The sequence below is a fragment of the Crocodylus porosus genome, unplaced genomic scaffold (genome assembly GCF_001723895.1).
Source record: "Crocodylus porosus isolate Cpor-Errol unplaced genomic scaffold, CroPor_comp1, whole genome shotgun sequence".
Taxonomy (NCBI): domain Eukaryota; kingdom Metazoa; phylum Chordata; order Crocodylia; family Crocodylidae; genus Crocodylus; species Crocodylus porosus.
The window spans coordinates 11,392,563-11,410,938 of record NW_017728943.1 but is presented as its reverse complement, the minus strand read 5'-3'; the positions used below and the strand labels follow the sequence as shown (position 1 = coordinate 11,410,938).

The 18,376-nt window shown below is 48.8% G+C and overlaps 1 protein-coding gene across 1 annotated transcript; it reads right to left on the bottom strand.

The window, feature by feature from the left end:
- Window positions 1-1,356: 1,356 nt before the first annotated feature.
- TRIM45 (tripartite motif containing 45) lies at window positions 1,357-13,634 on the bottom strand. Its single transcript, XM_019548686.1, has 6 exons — window positions 13,041-13,634; window positions 10,119-10,852; window positions 8,537-8,666; window positions 5,321-5,435; window positions 4,132-4,258; window positions 1,357-3,356 (listed from the first exon to the last, which is right to left on the bottom strand). The coding sequence occupies exons 1-6, from the start codon at window positions 13,511-13,513 to the stop codon at window positions 3,205-3,207; spliced, it is 1,731 nt and encodes a 576-aa protein (XP_019404231.1). The 5' UTR covers window positions 13,514-13,634; the 3' UTR covers window positions 1,357-3,204.
- Window positions 13,635-18,376: the final 4,742 nt, after the last annotated feature.

The window sequence follows — 18,376 nt, the reverse complement described above, 5'->3', positions numbered from 1 at the left end:
GTTGTGAACAAACTTGAAAAATGGATTCTCCTTTAAAGGAGAAAAACATGGGAAGCCGTGGCTTTTCCCTTGCAGGCTGGCAGAGCTCCAGTCTGCAAGGGCCTGCTTGGGGTGGTGCATGTCACACATATGCCCCCCACCCCCATGCCCCACACACTGTGGGGCTGGGGACAGTGGGTTGGCTGTGAGGGCCACTAGGTCGGGACTGGCCATCAATGTTTACAAACAGGTCCTGGTACAAAAAAGGTTGAGAACCACTGCCCTAGTCCACAATGACATTCACTCCACATCAGCACCATACCTAGATTCCTGGTGGCCCCAGGCAAACTTTTAGTATTGGGACCCCCTTCATCAGATAATGATAATAGTAATTGGACAACAGAAAAACAATTACTATTTTTGGGCCCCCTTTCTGCCCGGGCCCTGGGCGGCCACCTGATTCATCCATGCCCATATCTGGCCCTGCTCCACATCTGCTTTGTCACTCCCACTACAGCAAGAGAAGTTCATTGCTCACTGTTATACTTCATCTCTGCTGAAAATTTATTTCCCCACAGTTACATTTGCTCCCCCTCCCCACATGAAACCTAGTGGGCGAGAACAACTAGCTCTCCTTTACCCTAACCCTGCTTTACCCTCCTTATCATTTTCCCCTTCCTGTAACTGTACTACCTCCCTCATGTTTGGCAGTGCCCATTTTCTTTTCATGAATTTCTTGCTAATGGCTGTTCGCAGAAAAGGAGAGCATCCCAACTTCCTGTACAACTACATTGACCTCAAGACTCTTACAACAGCACTGGTCACTCAACCATCTTGAAGGGTCTGTGCGACTCCGGAGGCATCAGGTCAGAAAACAGAAACAATGTTGGGGACTAGCCAGGACAACCCAACTAAATACAAACTGCAGGTTTCTGGAGCAACAGCAGAGGAGGGAAAACTGTTTGCAATAACCTCATGGCAAAGGGGACTGTCTGTGAGCAGAGCTGGGAGAACAATCTACCATACATTTATTTGATTAATCTAGTCACTCATTCCCCAGTTATTTGCAAATAGACTTTGATTTTCATTAATTGTCCATTATCAATTAATTGACAGCTATTGGTGAAAAAGGTACTCAAACAGTACTTTCTCTCCCAGATGTCAGTGGCAGCAACCTACAGATGAAAAGAGCCTAACAAGCATGGCTCTCTAAGCACAGAAGAAATGCCTTCTTCAGCAGCTCCCCTTCTGGATGATGAAAGGAAGGGTATAAAGATGGTTCCATCTTCCTTAGCTGAAAGGATGGTGGTCCAAAATCTGCTTTGTAGGAGGAAGGTAGGGGAAAGGAGGACAGCAGGGTAAAAAAAGAGAATCATGAAGGCTTGGCTGAGCAATGCCCCAAACATTTTTTATTAGTTAATATTTATGACAGTTATTATTCATAAACAAGAATCACGCTGTTGCTATGTAAACTTGTGTACTGCCCCTACCTCAATAAAACCGACTGGCTTATTTCTGTCCACACCTCAAGCAGTTCCCCTTCTCAGTCCTGGATGGCATGAGGAACCCCAGCTGCCTCTGTGGTGGGCCCTAATATGTCATCTCCTCACAAGATTTGTGCAAGTGATAAGAGTCCATGCACACCTGCCTGGGTATGACAGATTGTTCAAGTCTGGGCACAGAGCATACCCTACTCCTAAGGCTCCAACAGTTCAATACGTGGGCCCAGCACACACACAGACGGCAGCTGTGGGACTTACTGCAGAATGGGGGAACTAGCAGCTGGGATATGAGGGACTGGAACCCCAAAGCTTAATGGGCACTGCTCACATTCAGCTGATTTAAAATGTAGAAAGAGAATTAACAAACCAAAGTCCCTAGTAACTTTACAACAGTTATTAAATGTGAATACTAAAAAGTTTTAATTCCACAAAACACTAGGTAACCCCTGAGCATTTAGACCTGTTATAAACAAGCACTTCAGGCATGTAGGTGAAATCCAAATGTAGTCACAGTTCAGCCTTACAGTGACATCCTGCTGCATTTGTCCCAGTGGCCTACAAAGAAGGGGAAGCCATTTCTCTTTCCTAGCTTTCCCAGCTGTGTGTGAGAAGAATGTAATGCCACCCTGCAGATGAAAAACAGCATAATCCCTATGGGACTCTGCCAAAGAGGAACCAAAAAAGCAGAAGCAAGAAGCTGATGTGATCTAAAGCAAGGGGCATGGCTTAATTCAGGTAATTTCTTCTGCCAGTTTTCTACACTGGCCAAAGTTCTGCGGAAGCTCCTCTTCTGGCACTTGCTAGGAGGCATACCTGAGCACTCAGATTAACCCCAGCTTCTCCACGTGCAACAGGTGCATTCACTTCAGTATCTCACTCCATTTCCAGTGGCAGGGTCTCATACCACCACAGTGCAGAACAGGTGTTGCACTGACTCAGCTGGTAACACACCCTCTAACTTAATCAACACCCTCTCCTCCAGTCCCACAGGTTTCCCTTGGATTTTACATAACCAGGTATCAATCTAACCTGATTCTGTGTAGTTTGTGGGACCTAAAAAGATCACAGGGTGAGGTAGCACACCTAGAGGCATGAGGGAGAGTACAGTTTGCAGGCAAAATAGTGGATCTATCGAGTGCAATTGTGATGTATCCACACAACTGAGATCAGAATCTAGCACCGTGTCTGGCAGAGACAAAAGGAATAAGTCATGTGCCAAGCCTTTCCTAAGCATGTACAGAAAACCTCTAGGAATGCAACCAAACCAGGACCTTTGGTCTCTTCACAACTATGTGCTGAGAACAGAGAAAGGGAGCAGAGGCAGAGAATGTCAACCCTGTAAAACAAGATGTGTCTTGACTCTCTGGGAGGTAACTTCACCTTCCTGCATGTGCTGATGCTTCCTCCCCATGACCGTGCACTTGGGATTGGAATTCAGTGCCTAGTTACCAAATTCCTGTTCTCACTGAGCAGAAGTCAGTGTTGTGCTTCCCACAGTTCATTCTAACCACATGTGAAAACAAGTGCTCACAGATATCCCCCAGGCAAAATACAAGGCACATATTTATTTTAACAGGTCTCTCTTTCCCAGCACACCCCACAGCAGCTCTGTGTCTCACCAAGGTGCTTCCTGGCAACACGTACCTTCTCTGTGACCCTGCTGAGACAAGCATGAGTCCCAACCAGCAGAGACACTCCAGGTCTGTGGGGACTTTGTCATCTGTCAAAGTGCTACAGTTCTGAGCAGGCTCCGCTGCAGAGTCTTACCCAGTGGCCCACCGGGGCACTCAGAGTGTTCAACAACTTTTCCACAGCATGACCAGTGGGGAGAACCGGGGTGACCTTTGTGCCCATGGCCGCAGCCTTGGAATCCACCTACCCATCCCAAGGAAAGAGAAGAAGCAACATAAGTTTAGCTGAGAATACGAGAAAGAAAGTTCTAGTGGGTAGTGACTTCCTAAGTGTGCCCTGAAACCCATAGCTTGGCTGGTGGTGTAGAGGGGTCACTGCACACGTGCACGTGCACACACAGAACAAACTCAGATTCTTCTGCTGTGGACTGGCAGCACCAGAACCCTTCAAACTGCCTCTGGTGGAAAAGACAGCTTAGCCCTGGAGAACCTGATCTCACCTGTCTGTGCCATCTCCTGGAGCCTACAGAGATGGAATGTGCTCCCAACAGCTCATCTCCAGACCAGGCACAGGAGAAGAGGTCCCAGTGGGAAAAGGCTGTTCCTATTTTTACCACATGCAAACCTTAAAAGACAAACGTGGGCCTTGCATGGGAGAAGGGAAGCCAGCTCTAATGAAAAGTGTGGCTAAACCAAACTTTCATTTTAGACCATGAGCTGTACATAGCTGGGACTCAGAATGCTTCCTATCTACCAGGGTCAAGGGAAGCATGGAGAGTTGAACTTTTGGGTGCTTAAAAGAGCCGAACCATCTGGACTTGGTGTCTTCTCTCAGCTGTAGTCCAATCCTGGCAGGAGATACATTCACATTCCTCCAGGTCATGGGAGGGCAGATGCATGGGCTGGGGCAGAACTGATTCCAGAGCACTTACAGGCACAGTGATAGGTGAAAGGGGATAGATGGGATACAACAAATGTTCCTGGCTGAAGCTCAAGTCTGGAGAGAGCTCTGTGCTTACCTGGCATGGTCCCACCACAGGCACAGCGAGCAGCTTTCTGGCCTCCGCTGGAGCAGAATGTGCAGCAGTGAAACACACCCTGGTGCTTGCGGAATTTGTTCTTCACAGTTAAAGTGAATGGAGAGCCCTGATGAGAACAAGGGAACAGAGATGAGTGCTTGGCACATCTACTACTATACTGCGGCCCTGGTTGGTATCAAATGCTGCTTGAGTGATTCTGGGAATTACAGGTCTAATGAACCTAGCTTTAGCACCAGGTGACAAAACACAGTGTATTAAATGCCCACTAGATCAGTGGTTCTCAACATTTTTAGACTCAAGGAACCCCTCGATAGCCTAGAGGAGGCACCCCTCAGAATTTTGACTAAACAAAAAGAATAGAGCAGGTTTTTTTAATTGAAAAAAACTCAAAAAGACCACAACTACGGATTTCTATTTGAAATCTCTGGGTTCATCTTGTGAATCATGTTTTCCCACCTAGCATTTTGTGTCACCCTGCAACACCCTTGAAAGGACTGCACGGCATTCCAAGGTGCTCTGGCACCCGGGAGGAGAATCACAGCTCTCGATGAATGTGAGATGATAAAAGCAGCAGGAGTTCTGTGAAGGAAAGTTATACTTCTGCAATCTACCAGAATTCCTTGAACCAGTCAAAATAGCAGACAAAGCAGAAATGGTGAAAACTGATTTGTGCCTTGGACAGCATTCTTCTCAAAAGGTGATTAAGAAAATTAGTTAGAGATAATAGATGGGCAATTAGGAAGCAAACCAGCAAAGGGCTTAGGGGGCAGCAACAAGTAAACTTGGAGGCTGGCGGCAATCTATCAGCAGGGAGCCTGTGAAATTTCTGAAAGGAACCAGAGCAAGAAGCAAGAGGGGACAGCAAGGGGACTGACTGACACAAGGGAAGAAAGGGCCAAGCTGAGATGGTTTTCTGGGTGACTGCAGGAGATTCTTCCTAGGTGAGAGACAAGGGATAAGGAACCCAGCCCCTTAGATTCCACTGGGAAGAACTGAGACATAAAGGTGGGACAGCAAAGGTTCAATGTCTGCTGCACTATCACAGGGAAGGAAGGGTTTCTGGTCAGAGAAAGGGAATCAGGAGATCTGTGGGTTCTCTTGGGAACAGCTCAACTGCCCAATTCACTCCACCCCACACCTCACACAGTCATTGAGCTGGAAGCCTCACCTGCACATGCTGCCCTTTGACAGAGACGCAGACAATGTATGTGCCCAGCACCTCTGGGGTATAAGAAACATGGTAGGTCCCATCGCCATTATCAGAGATGGCTGGCTTGATCGCACTACAAACACATGGAGAGAAGCGACAGGAGTCAGGATCTTACAGAAAACTCTTCTAATGGCAGGCCACTTTGTAGACTAGACATGCAAGAGTGGGGAGGTCACTGCAGGGTCCCTCCAGTACATCACTACAATGCTTTTGACACTATAGCCATGAAATGCGCTGACCACACACTAGACAAAGGCAGAGATGGAATCACTGCTTGCAGGCAAGTACAAGTAAGCAAAACCCATCATTCAGGAGCCCACATTGCTGCAGCCAAAGTACTTCTGATCTGCTGCTGTCTTCTAACTGGGAAAGGGGGAGGGAGTGTAAATAACAGGGCAAAGAATATGAGGGAAGAAAGGAGAGGAAAAGGAAACGCAGGGGAAAGCAAAGGCAGCTTATCTCAAGAGGCAGGAGGCATCAGCACTGAAGGCACCTTGAAATGAAAATACAAATTACTGGTAGTACTCAGTGGTAACTACCAGTGCTGTCCTGAGGCAGACCAGTGCTTTAGTTTTGTGTACTGTCTCTGACAGTGGCCAGTGCTATTTGCCTTTCAGAAGAAGGTACAAGAAACCTTGCAGCAGGGGTCTCTGGAACAGCCTGCCTAGATGGAAAGTTTGTCCTTTGCTTCCATTAATCAGAACTGCTTTTCCCCTGAAAGAGGATAGTTTATAACCCTTACAGAACCATGTATTTGGTTTCTGCCTGTCATCTCAACTGAAAACTCATCTATTTCATCTTCAGACATCACCCTGCCATTAAATGTGGCTCTGAATTGTTCAACAACTGCTGTGCTGCTCCCCAGATGCGACTATTTATGCAGGGGAGGAAGCAATCGCAGATACATAGGAATGTGAAACCATGTTGATGTGATTTCAGCAATTTCTTCTCCCATTATCAGAGTTAACCTCCATAATGACAGGTGAGTTGTGTGCACTTTTCTTTCATCTCAAGTGGTCTGGAGTACAGATGGAAGGACTAGAGATAAGTCCAATGGCAATGCTTTTCGTTCAGTAGTTATCTACATACAGGGTGATGCTTCCCTTTCTTGTATTAGATGTAATTGCTGGCCCTGTCACTTCTGCTTGCTGTGTGGCCCGAACCAAGATATAACCCATATAGGGGACTATCTATAATTAAAGCTAGACTCCTGAATGATGGCAGATTTCAGTTTCCCTCATAGCAGAGTTTTAGCATTTTGTTCTCTCCCAAATCATACCAACCAATCAACAGCTAGCCTGGCACCCAGCTCCGGGTTAGGCCCCTCTGGAACCAGTTGTATCTTCAAAGATCACCATGACAGGTTTTTTTCCCCCAACTGTGCTAATGCCCTTTCTTGCTGCTCTACAACAACTCCAGCTCACCGTAAACCTTGTTTCACAAGATTTTTCATCTGTTTCATATTTTTTACCATAGAAATACACTAAGTGTCAAATCTGGTTTTCCCTGGTTTTGCAGAAAGACCTCCAACCCTGTTTTGTTTGAGCTGATACTTCTTTATTGGAGGAGGAAAGGATGCTGAAGCTTTAACAAAGACACCTTTTAAAATGAGATATTATCTAAAACCTAAGCCCCAGTTCTCTGTTGTCCTGCTCTGTGTGCAGCCATGTATACCAACATAGCAGGAGTACAATAAAACACTACCAAGTTAGACCAGCTGCAATTCATACCAACTGTGTGGGGAAGAGTTTGTAAAAGCCTGAATCTTGTAAAACTGAATGTTGGGAGCTAACAGCACTACTAAATCTCTAAGGCGGCTGTATCAAACATCTGGCTTGGGGGCTACATACAGCCTGCAAGCCTTCCCACAGGACCAGAAATGCAGCAGTGGGGTGAACAGCAATGGCATTAACTCCCACAACAGCTAGAGTCACTGTATTGGCATGGCAGGGCCAGCACACAGGGAGCTAACACTTCTGCTGCCCATCCTGCCACCAAAATTCTGGGTTGCAATCCTCACTGGGGATAAAATTCTATGCGCTATTAGCTTCCTGGGTGTTGGCCCCACCTACACAGCATCTCAGGCAGCCACTGGGGCCAACACTGCTGCTGGCTGCCTGCTGCCAAACTTTTGGATCATAACCTCCACTGTGGACACAAGTCTGCGGCAACAGGGTTAGAGGCAGCAACAGCAACCCCCATGGCTGCCAGGGCCAGTTCCAAGGAGGTTAATGCTATCACTGTTCACCCCAGAGATAGGTCATTTGGTCCTAGATTGCACTGCAGGGCCAAATTATTTTGACACCCTGGCTGCAAGGGATCCACAGATAACTGTGATGCAGCTGCTGCAGTCATGGCCTGGGGTGCTTAATCCATAGCCTGTGGGCCATGTTGTTTCCCCACTGCCAAATTTCAGGACCCGTGGGGAGCCCCAGGCCCTGCGCACTGGATCAGGGAGCAAACTAATTTACTCCACAGCAGGATAGTACTTGGTATAAATAAAGTACTAGCTTGCTGCGGAGTAAAAGCCACTTCTGATCCCAGCATGCAGGGCTGAACAGGGGTGGCACTAAGCCCCAGGACCCAATCCTGGCATGTGGGGGGCTGGGAGGGGGTGATAGCAGGCCCCAGGGCCCAATCCCAGTGGGGAGGGGCTGGAAGGGGTGGCACAGGCCCCTGAGACCCAATCCCAGCATGCTCGGCTGGGAGGGGATGGTGCCAAGCCCTCAGGGACCAATTTTGGCCCCAGGCCTCTGGGACCCAATCCCACAGTGCTAAGGTGGAAGGGGGAGGGGTCAGACCCCCACACACCAATCCTAGGGCCCAGGGGTGGGATGACGCAGGGCCAGGTCCTGCTCCGGGCACTCAAGGCAGGGAAGGGACAGTGCTGGGCTCCAGGGCCCAATCCTGGCACATGGAACTCAATCCAGTCCATGGACCAACCCTGTCAGTTATCTGGCTCATGGGACCAAAAGGTTGAGCACAACTGGTCTTGGCCAAAGCACAGTTCTGCCATTCTCCAGGTAAATCCTGGCCTGACTACTGACATCTCTTACTTCCATGTGATTCTGATCAGAGAGAAAGTGGTGCCAGAAGTGGGAGCAAGCTGACAACAATGGCTTTAAAGACAGAAGGCAAGAGAATCACTCTGCATCCCCTGGAGAAAGCACTCACCAGTCCTTCTTATCCTTGTGAACAACTGTGACCCTCACAAACTCTCCTCCTCTCCCCATCTGCTCCCCCAGTGCATCATTGCAGAGTACAGTAAAGCTGGCTGACTGATTCTGACGGGCATGGTAGAGATCTGAAAAGCAGAACAAATTCTCCCACACAGAACAGAACAGAAAAAACACGCTTGACATCAAACAGCTACCTTCCATTCCTAAATTGTTCCAACCTGGACTACTTCACTCATGCTAAGGTTTTACAAGTTTCCTTTCATCTGGGCTTCTGAGCTCCTTCCTACAGGATGTAAAAACAAGTATGTTCATAGTGACTAGGTGGGTATGGCTGACCATACCCTTCACAAGTGGCAAGTGGGCCTTAATCTTCAGTGGAAGCTGAACGAACTCTGTTTGATGTAGCCTGAAAGTGAGATGCAAAGACTGTATGCCTCTCTGCAGTCTCCTGGTTTCTGAACTCAGCTGGCAACTACTTCTGTCCCCCAGACAAGGACTGCTCTTGTGGATGTTCAACTACAGTGGCCCCAAAGTAACACTGGGAAGGCTGGAGAGAGCCATAATGCAACTGCATTCCAGCCCAGCCCTTCCTAACCACCCCCATCATGAGAAGCAGGGTACAGCACCATTCCACTCTTTCTACAGCATGCAGAGATCCCTAAAAGCTAGTTTAACTGATTTTGCAATCTCTCAGGCCCTTTGCTTGTTTAAAGGGAATACAGCAGAGACCAGAATCAGAGGTAATGTCACCTCTGCCTGGAGGTAGCAGCATTGACCTTTTGGCTGCCTGAGCTGCTGTATCTGCAGGGCCAGAACCCAGGAGGTTAATACCACATAGTGGGGTTTCTGATTGCAAAGGGTTGGGCTGCCCACAGTTCTTCCCCTCCCATTCCTGGACGCAATTCATATGCTATTTTGCAATGTAACTGTATCCTCTTTAACTGCACAGGAATTGCAACCAAAAATGGTGAAGGGGAAGCAGCTGTCAAAAGGGCTGCTACTAGAAGCTTTGAAATTGAGGAGAGAGTGAGCACCTCAGACACTGACCATCTCCTCTCATTTACAAAGCCTCTAATAGCTGTCCCCAAAATCATTAGAAGACTTCAAAATGGCTGAAGCTAGTCAGGTTTGAGGCTGCTAATACCACAGCACTAAGAGCAGCCAAGGTTGATTATTCTGTACTTAACAAGCATTGCTTATTATGGTTCTGTAAGTGCATTTGCCAGGTAAATGCAGAGCCATTTTTTCAGTCGCAAGGCTATACATCAAGTCGGATAACACTGTGTACTGATGAAGACGGCTTTAAACTGCTCCATTACACGTGAATTAACTCCTAGGCCCTCAGTTCTCAGGCTCCAATTCAGCACGGTGATGCAGCAAGCATCTACATACTGGGCTTTTTATGGATCACTAGATCTCTCCTGCATTAACTATGTCCCTGGCTAAGCAGAACTAGGTGGTATGTGGGCACAGACGAAATGTTCCCATGGACACTGTTCTAGGCTCTGAGTGAGGCCATCTCTTTGCAATTTCTTGGCAGTGAGCCATGATTACACTAGTGCAGAAAGTCTCCATACCTTCCCCTTGTAGGACACACTTGGCTGGATCAACTGCCTTGTTGAGAACAGCCCCAAAAACCTCATAGCCATGGTACTGCCCAGCCTTCTCTTGGGGAGAGAACTGGATCCCATCATCTCCTCCAGGATGCACACTGTAATCCACTCTGATCAGCCTCTTCAGCCGGCTTGCCACCACCCTTTTTGTGATGAGGATCTCCAGGTCAGAGCCATTGGTCAGGAGGTGTTCTGTAAACTCCACCCCTGTCCTCATGTCCAACAGCAGTTGCTCCAGTTGTGCTTTTTGCAAGTGCAACAGGTTCTCCTTCTGCACCTTCAAGTCATCCAGCTGCTTCAGCAGCCGGTCCCGATGCTCTTCAATAGCCTGAATGTATCCATCTGCAAATGCGTGGATCTCTGCAGCCACTGCCTCCGCATGACAGCGGATGCTGCTGCCCACCCCTTCAACCTGATGCAGTGCCTCTTCCAGGACGCCCACCTGCTGCTGGGTGCTCTTCAAGAGTTCCCTCATGGAGTCACCATGCTTATGGATGACGTTGCTGGTGAAGTCATAAGGGTGCTGCCGGTGCTTGTCTACCACACAGTCCCGACACACAGGCTGGTCACACCGCTCACAGAACAGTTTCAGTTCCTCAGAGGGGTGGGATGGGCACAGGATGGGCTTCCCGATCCGGTTGTAGCCCTTCAGGTCCTCCATGTCCACCACAGCATGGGAGGCTGTTTTCCTCTGTCTCCTGAAAGGAAGCAATCAGAAGTAAACCTGGGTGGGACAAAGATGCCCTGTAGGTTCCTAAAAGCAACCCGTGGCCACCTCACAGATTGTGTTCTGATCAGATGATGCTTCACAGGAGGTGACATTCTGGCCTGATTCAGCAGATGGGCACATCACGCACCAGGACCAATGGTCTCCTGGGGCCACAGCACCACACTGAAGATGATAGCATGTGAAAACCATCTCATATTTGTAATTATTATGTATGTGGGTGTGATGTTACATAGTCTAAAGGTACATATCTATCCTGCCTTCTAAACCATTATGCTCACAGTCCTCTTAGGGAGCCTGACCACACTTTGAAAAGTGCTGCAATGCATGCTAGGGTTAGCAGGAGGTGGCCTGGAATAGGCTTGTTCAGCCACTGCCACTTGTGCAGATGGACAGGAGATGCCAGGCTCCTTACCTGTCAGCCTGGCACTTTTCACCAGCGTTAAATTCACAAAAGCAAGTAACCAGGGGAGGAGACCAGACAATTTGGACTGGACAATGGCCAAATGACAACCTGTACTAATACCCCTCCTTTTTCCAGGCACTGTTTGTTCCTGTCTGCTTATACAATCATGCCACCTTTGGCACAGGAAACAGTGCTGCATCATCTGGTTCCTGCAGTCATCCCATGTCTCTGCCTTGCCAGCTCTTAGTTCACTTCAGAGGCAAACACCTTTCCTTGCCCTGGGTAGCGCCTCTTCAGTTTTTCCCCACTCTGCTACTATTCAACACAACTCCTTTACCTCTGCAAATCAAAGGGAAATTCCCTTGTGTGACTACTGACTCACTGCCTCACAGGGGTGCTATGAGGAAAAATTTATTCATGTCTGGGAGGTACCCAAATGCTATGATAATGGGGCAATTAAGCATGTGACTTGCCAGCTGCCTGGTCATAAATGGGGCAATTAAAGCCAACATCGGCACTTCCCAACACTGCCACCTTCTCCTCCAGGACTGGAATTTTCCACAACAACTTTCCAATGCACCTGCAAGTACCTTTAAAACATTAATACAGTCACTGTTTACAAATCAACCTCTTTTTGGGCAGCATCAGCAGAAAAGCAGAGGGCTGAATGCCAACTGGAAACCAAACCTCCCTATCACCACCCAGCCACGGGGTCCCCTCAATGCCAGGCCTAGACAAAAAGTAGGAAGCTTGCACTACCACTGCTCTGGCTGCAAGATGGGAGAGTTTAGGCTTCAGCCTCCAGGGCTGCTGTTCTCTTGACTTTCCAATGAAACTAAATCCACTCAGATGTAAAATAGAGATGTCTGGAAACTGCTAATGAGCGGATTTAGATCATAGAGAAGTAGGGCTGGAAAGGACTTCAACAGGTCATGTAGTCCAAGCTCCTGCCTGACCCCACTGTGCCTCTGGACTGGGCCAGGCTGGACAGACAGAAGCAGCTCCCCCATCCCTTCTCTGCCTGGAAGTCACGAGAATCTGGATCAACACAGGCTCTTCTCATGGCAGGGGCCGGCAGAATGTGCAAGCCTCTGTACAAACACGCGGACACACCAACTGGAGACTTCCAACATGACTTGCCAAGGAGCCACATGGTGCATTTAAGGTGTTGCTGTTACTGTATTGTCATTTAATACTTCCTTTAGTACTGTGCTGTAACTGCACCATGCCATCCTTGGAGGTTTTCAAGACTCAACTTGACAACACCTTGGCTGGGATGAACTAGTTGGGGCTGGTCCTGCTTTGAGCAGGGGGGTGGTCTAGATGACCTCCTGAGGTTCCTTCCAACCCTCATTTTCTGTGATTCTGTGATACCAGTGCCGCAGTTATTTTTAGCTGCTATGTCACCGTACTGAAATGCTACAATGAGGGAGTGCGTCACTATGGCGATATAGCTGCGGCATCACAGTATGTGCCCAGCAGTGCTACGATGCCGTAGCATGTTGTTAGGGTGATGCAGTGCCTCATGTAGACGCGCTCACAGATTCTCATTTACTGCATCTGGAGGAATTGTCGCTTGACACTTCTTGAAACTCATGCATCCAAAAACTAAGTGGACACTTTTGACCCAAGTGTTTACTCCAGAGAGTGGACAGCTAACATTGTATGTACAATGCACAGGAAAAGAATGGCAAGAGGGGCTGGATGCCATGTCTGCCATCTCCCTGCATCAAATGCTCCCCCTACACCTTACCTGTGGGCTTGACTGCAGAACTGGCAGAGGTTGGCTCTGCAGGTGTGACAGCGCTTTGCTGCCTCCCCATCCACGCAGAGATCGCACACCACCCCATGACCTTGCGCCTGCAGCGTCTCCAGCAGCACCTCATTCAGGGCCAGGTAGTCCGTGGTCAGTTCCCGAATCCCTCCAGGGGGTAAATCAACCTCCGTGTCGCAGACAGGACAAAGAATGCTGAGCAGGGGCTGCGGCAGGTCCCGGAGGAGGCACGAACGGTCCGAACTGGAGTCCGAGCTGCAATCTCCCTGGAAGCCCAGCACCGAGAAGGGCTCCAGCTGCTCCAGGCAGGGCAGGCAGAAGGTGTGCAGGCATGGCAGGATTTTAGGGGCTAAGAACAGCTCCGTGCACAGTGGACACCGGGTCCTGGGCGGCACTCGGACCTCAGTGGGGACTTTAGCCATGATCTTGGGCTGCTGCTGGGGGTCTGACATCACCTGGGATTGAGCGGAAGGACAAGAAATGAAACCCTCCCCTGAGGCAACCACACCAGGGCAGACCTGACTGCGCCCTGCACCGCCCGCAAGCCTCAATGCCCAGGGGGCAGCTATGGTGCCAGGTGGCACAGCCGGGGGGCAGCAGGGGGGCTCGCAGCCAGGGGAAGGGAGCGGGGGTCTCCGCGTCCCTTGGGCGCAGCCACGTGCGGCTGACGAGGCCCGCGCGGCCACACGCGTGAGAGGGCAAACCTGTCGCGCGCCCCCCCGCCCCGCCTGACTCAACCGGGCCCGGCCCCACCCAATCACTGCACCCCGCTCCACCACCCACTGGCCAGCCCCTGCTCCCAGCTCATTGGCCCTCTCGGCCCAGAGTGACGCGAAGGCTTACCAATCGCCGCCCCACCCCGCTCCAACCGCCCTATCAGTGCGCGCCTCATTCTGAGGGCTCAAGCCCACAAGCCTTAAATACAACTTCCCTCGCTCCTCTCGCCCATCACACGCTTCGGTTTGTGAGAAGGGGGCGGGCAGCTGGCCTGCAGCCTGTCCCTGCCTTCCGGTCATGTTGAGCAAATTCTTTTTGGTATTGGTTGGTGGAACCGGAGCGTGCTCCGTCCACTCCATGCATTGACCTGGTATTCCAGTGCTTCCAGGACCGGTGCAAAAAAAAAAAAAAAAGCTTTTCACTTCAGCTTTGCTATCTGTGTGACAGCCCCAGATGTCTCCCCCCACCAGGCCTTATTTTTTTTTGCAAAAATCTAGTTGGTTTAAATTAAACTGTTTAATGAAAGATACCACCTCTCCCACCAGTTTCATAGATTTCATAGATATTAGGGCTGGAAGGCATGGGGTCCAGTTGTGATTCCCCCCCTGCCCTTCCTCCTGTATGCCCTGCCACTGCCCTTGGTAGCCCCATCAGCCTCTGCAATGTAGTCCAGCACCTCTGCCTGACCCCCCTGTGGCAGGTGAAAATATTTTTCACCTGCCTTCCCCTGCATCTCCCAGCATCCCCTGCCCTGCAGGAGACTTGGAGTCTCTGCCACAATGCCAGGATATCAGTCCAGAGCTCCCCCCCTCACACACACACTTGGCCTTCTTGCTGGGAGGGGCTGGAGGCCCCCTGGAAACCCAGCATTGAAGTTGAGCTGGGGAGAAAGCAACCGCGAGCTGTGCCAAGCCTGCTTGGCGCCAGGATTTGCTGGCAGTGTCTTGTCTTGCAAGATGCCCAGGATCCCGGTTCAGATTGCCCCATCTCGCTGCATGCCATCTTCCCCAGGCTCCCACCAGGTGTAACAGGGTGCACAAGGAGAGCAGAATGAGAGCCCTAGCCTCACTGCTTTCATAGATAGATTTCATAGACATTAGGGGCAGAAGAGACCTTGCGAGATCATTGGCTCCAGCATTAGTGTGAAGATTACCCCAGCTGGCATGGCCAGTGCGCTGTTTCCCATCTCACAGGAAGAGCGGTGCTTTTACATCCACCCCTGCCAAGCTGCTAGCAGTCACACAAGGGGTTAGGCTGCTTGTTCAATAAAGAGTGCATTGCTCTTTAGTTCAGTGTCAGTAACTTATTTTTCTTCTTTTCCCTCTAGTCCGATGTTTCTCAACCCGTGAGCCACAATCCAAAAGTGGGTCACCAGAATATATGAAAGGGTTGTGAACAAACTTTAAAAATGGATTCACCTTCAAAGAAGAAAAACGTGGAAAACCACAGCTTTTCCCTTGCAGGCTGGCAGAGCTCCAGCCTGCCAGGGGCTGCTTGGGACCTCCCTGCTCCACACACCCATGTCCTGACCCACACACTGGGGATCTTGGGGCTGGGGACAGTGGGTCGGGAGTGAGGGGCACTGGGTCGGGACTGCCCATTGATGTTTACAAATGGGTCCTGGTACAAAAAAGGTTGAGAACCGCTCCTCTAGCGAAGGAATCCTGCTAGCACATGCCAGGTGAAGGCCAAGACTGGCTACTTGGACTGAATAGACAATAGAATAACATTTATATTTCCATGAGAATTTCTGTTAGGCAACAACAAAACATTGTCACCAGCAAAAGATGACTAAGGTGGTAACTGGAATTCAAGGAGCCTGGGAAACTGCAAGAGACTGTAACAATGTGTGTGGATCAGGAGGGAGGCTTTAAGGTGTTGCAGATAGGGTATTTGTTCAAAACTACTTAGGGACATAGAAATTCACAGATACAAAGAGGGACCATTAGATCATCTAATCCAACCTTCTGTATATCATAGGTCATGACAGTGGCAACACCTAGGGGGTGCACAGGGGTGTACATGCACCGACTGAGCGTGCCGGTGCACCCCCTGACCAGCTGCGCTTGATGCTTAGGCGATGGGCAAGGGGGACAGGTGGGAGTGCCAGTGCCCCACCTGCAAGCACCAGTTAGAGAGTGAAGTGCTGTTGTGCTCCCAGAAGTGGCCACAGCCGAAGCAATTGGCTAGAGTGATCAGCCGCTTCACAACTGGCCACGGGGGGACCCCTCCACCAGTCAGTGGGATCAGTTGTGGGGGACCCCCTCCCTCAGTTGCTGACTGGTCACTGGGGGGGGCACATACCCTACCTGACCAAGGTGGCACTAGCCACCCATGGGCATTGCCTTTCATCCAGTTCCCCCTGTATTTGTGTTTGGCTAAAGCAAGGAAGGGCACTAGTCTTGCTACAAAGATGTCAGGAGATAATTCATTGCCTCTTACTCTGGTAGTCTGTTCCAGTAGTAAATCACTTTCATTGTCAAAAATACATGCTGAATCTCTTGTCTGAACTTGAATTTGTCTGGCTTCAGATTTCATACATCAGTCTAGCAACAGAGGCATAAAAAAACACAAGAAGCCTTTCAATTGCTGGCACTTTCTCCCAGCCAGCCACATCAACGTCTATGCTTGTGGTGCCACAGAGTAAAAATCTCCGCAGCAGGATAGTACTTGTATTTATATGTATTTGTATTTACAAGTACTGTCGTGCTGTGGAGTCAATTAGTTTCCTGCAGCCTAATAAGGCTGCACGTGTAGACACAATATGTTTACTGCGGAGCTAATTAGTCTACTAAGCAGTAAACATTCTGTGTAGAAGTGCCCACTGTAAATCAACTCACCTTCCACTCTTCTGCTTGAAAAGCTAAACAGACTGGTTTAAGTCTCTCATTCCAAACCATTTACTCCCAACCTTTAATAATTTCTATGGCACTTCTCTACACCCTCTAAAACTGATCCCAATGAGTCCCACTAAAAATTTTCCTATTCAATAAAGATTCCGCAGAGGCAATGATTTTCTGAGATCTGTCAATCAGGTGGTTCTTCATGTCCTGAATGTGTGCAGTACTGATAATGCAAATTATTTAACCGGAATATTATGTGTTCTGAGTGAAACTATTTACAAAAGCCTGTATTTATTAAGTCTACATAGTTATCTTCATCAACCAAACTAGGAATTTCATCCCAAAGCATAAACAGATGCTTTGGACATCACCTATTTTCCATAAAACCATATTGATTGGAATGAATTATATTCCTCTCCTTTAATTTTTTTTTATTATTAAAGAATCGTGGCTCAGTTTTTCCATTACTTTGCCTGGAACTGAGGTCAAGCTATCTGGCTTACAGTTATCAAGAATATTCTGCTTGCCCTTCCTGGATGCTGGTTATAATACTAGCACTCTTCCAGTCTTCTGGAATTTTCCAGTATTGCAAGATATACTAAAAATTAACATATATAGGCAAGGGAGCCCCTTAGCCAGCACTTTCAGAATGGAGTGCAAGTTATCCAGGACTGTTTTTTAAAATAATATTTATCATTAATCGACATTGTTTAACATTCTGCTTGGGTACTAATATATCAAAAAATACTGTATCCTCTTTGTATGGTACAAGCAAATTATCCTGCCTTTTAAATGTGATTCAGGAAGATACATCTGCTTCTTTTCAAATATAGAACAGAAATATTTATTGATTGCCTTTCCCACACAGTTAGTAAATAGAAGATGCAGGCAATCTAGGGTGCGTCTACACAAAAGGCTACAATGCCATAGCAATGCACATTGGGAAAAACCATGATGATGATGCTATTTCACTGTAGCAACATGCTCCCTCATTATAGTGTGTTGCTATAGTGACATAGCAGCCAAAAATAACCGTGCGCAGCATGCACAGCGCAGTACAGGCTGTTACTGTGCCATCTTTTAGTACTCCCAAAAGGAAGTACTAAAAGACAGCATAGTAACAACATTTCCATAGTGACACATGTAGATGCACCCCTAGGATAGCATACACTTGTCTTGGGATGTGAGTCTACTAGACTCCCATGCTGCCCTCTGCTGGACCACGTGGTAAGTTCTTGTTCAGGATCTGGATAAGAGGACCAGGATTCTAGATAGTGGGTGCATCTATATGTGCCTTTTAATGCGCAGCTATAAGCCCCAGAGCTTATTGCTGCCAGGCACATGTCTGCACATGCACCTAGGATTGTGGCACGTTGAACCAGGGTGGAGCAGGCCTGGCTGGCAGGGGGCCCCAGGGTCAGCCTGCCAGCCTGGGGCTGCTCCCCCTGGCTCCACGTGCTGCAGAGGGGCTGGCTGGGGCATGAGGGTGCTTTAGTGCAGGTCTAGCTGGCAGACAGCCCCCACACTGAAGGACCCTCCTGCCCTAGCCAGGCATGTCAGCATCTACATGTGCAGTGCTGCAGAGTAAAAAAACTCTGCAGCGGGATAGTACTTATATCTACAAGTACTATCCTGCTATGGAGTAAATTAGTTTACCCCAACCTAACAGAGTTGCATGTATGGACATTGAGACGTTTACTGTGCAGCTAATTAGTCTATTCTACAGTAAACGTCTCATGTAAATGCTCCCAGTGG

What these genes read in the sequence shown, in the direction of transcription:
- TRIM45 (XM_019548686.1), bottom strand. Translation starts at nt 13,513, where the DNA reads ATGTCAGACCCCCAGCAGCAGCCCAAGATCATGGCTAAAGTCCCCACT. An exon ending in TTCTGCAGTCAAGCCCACAG is followed by an intron (nt 10,853 to 13,040) that starts GTAAGGTGTAGG and finishes GCTTCCTTTCAG; the next exon opens with GAGACAGAGGAAAACAGCCT. An exon ending in CTGTGGTGGGACCATGCCAG is followed by an intron (nt 3,357 to 4,131) that starts GTAAGCACAGAG and finishes TGGGATGGGTAG; the next exon opens with GTGGATTCCAAGGCTGCGGC.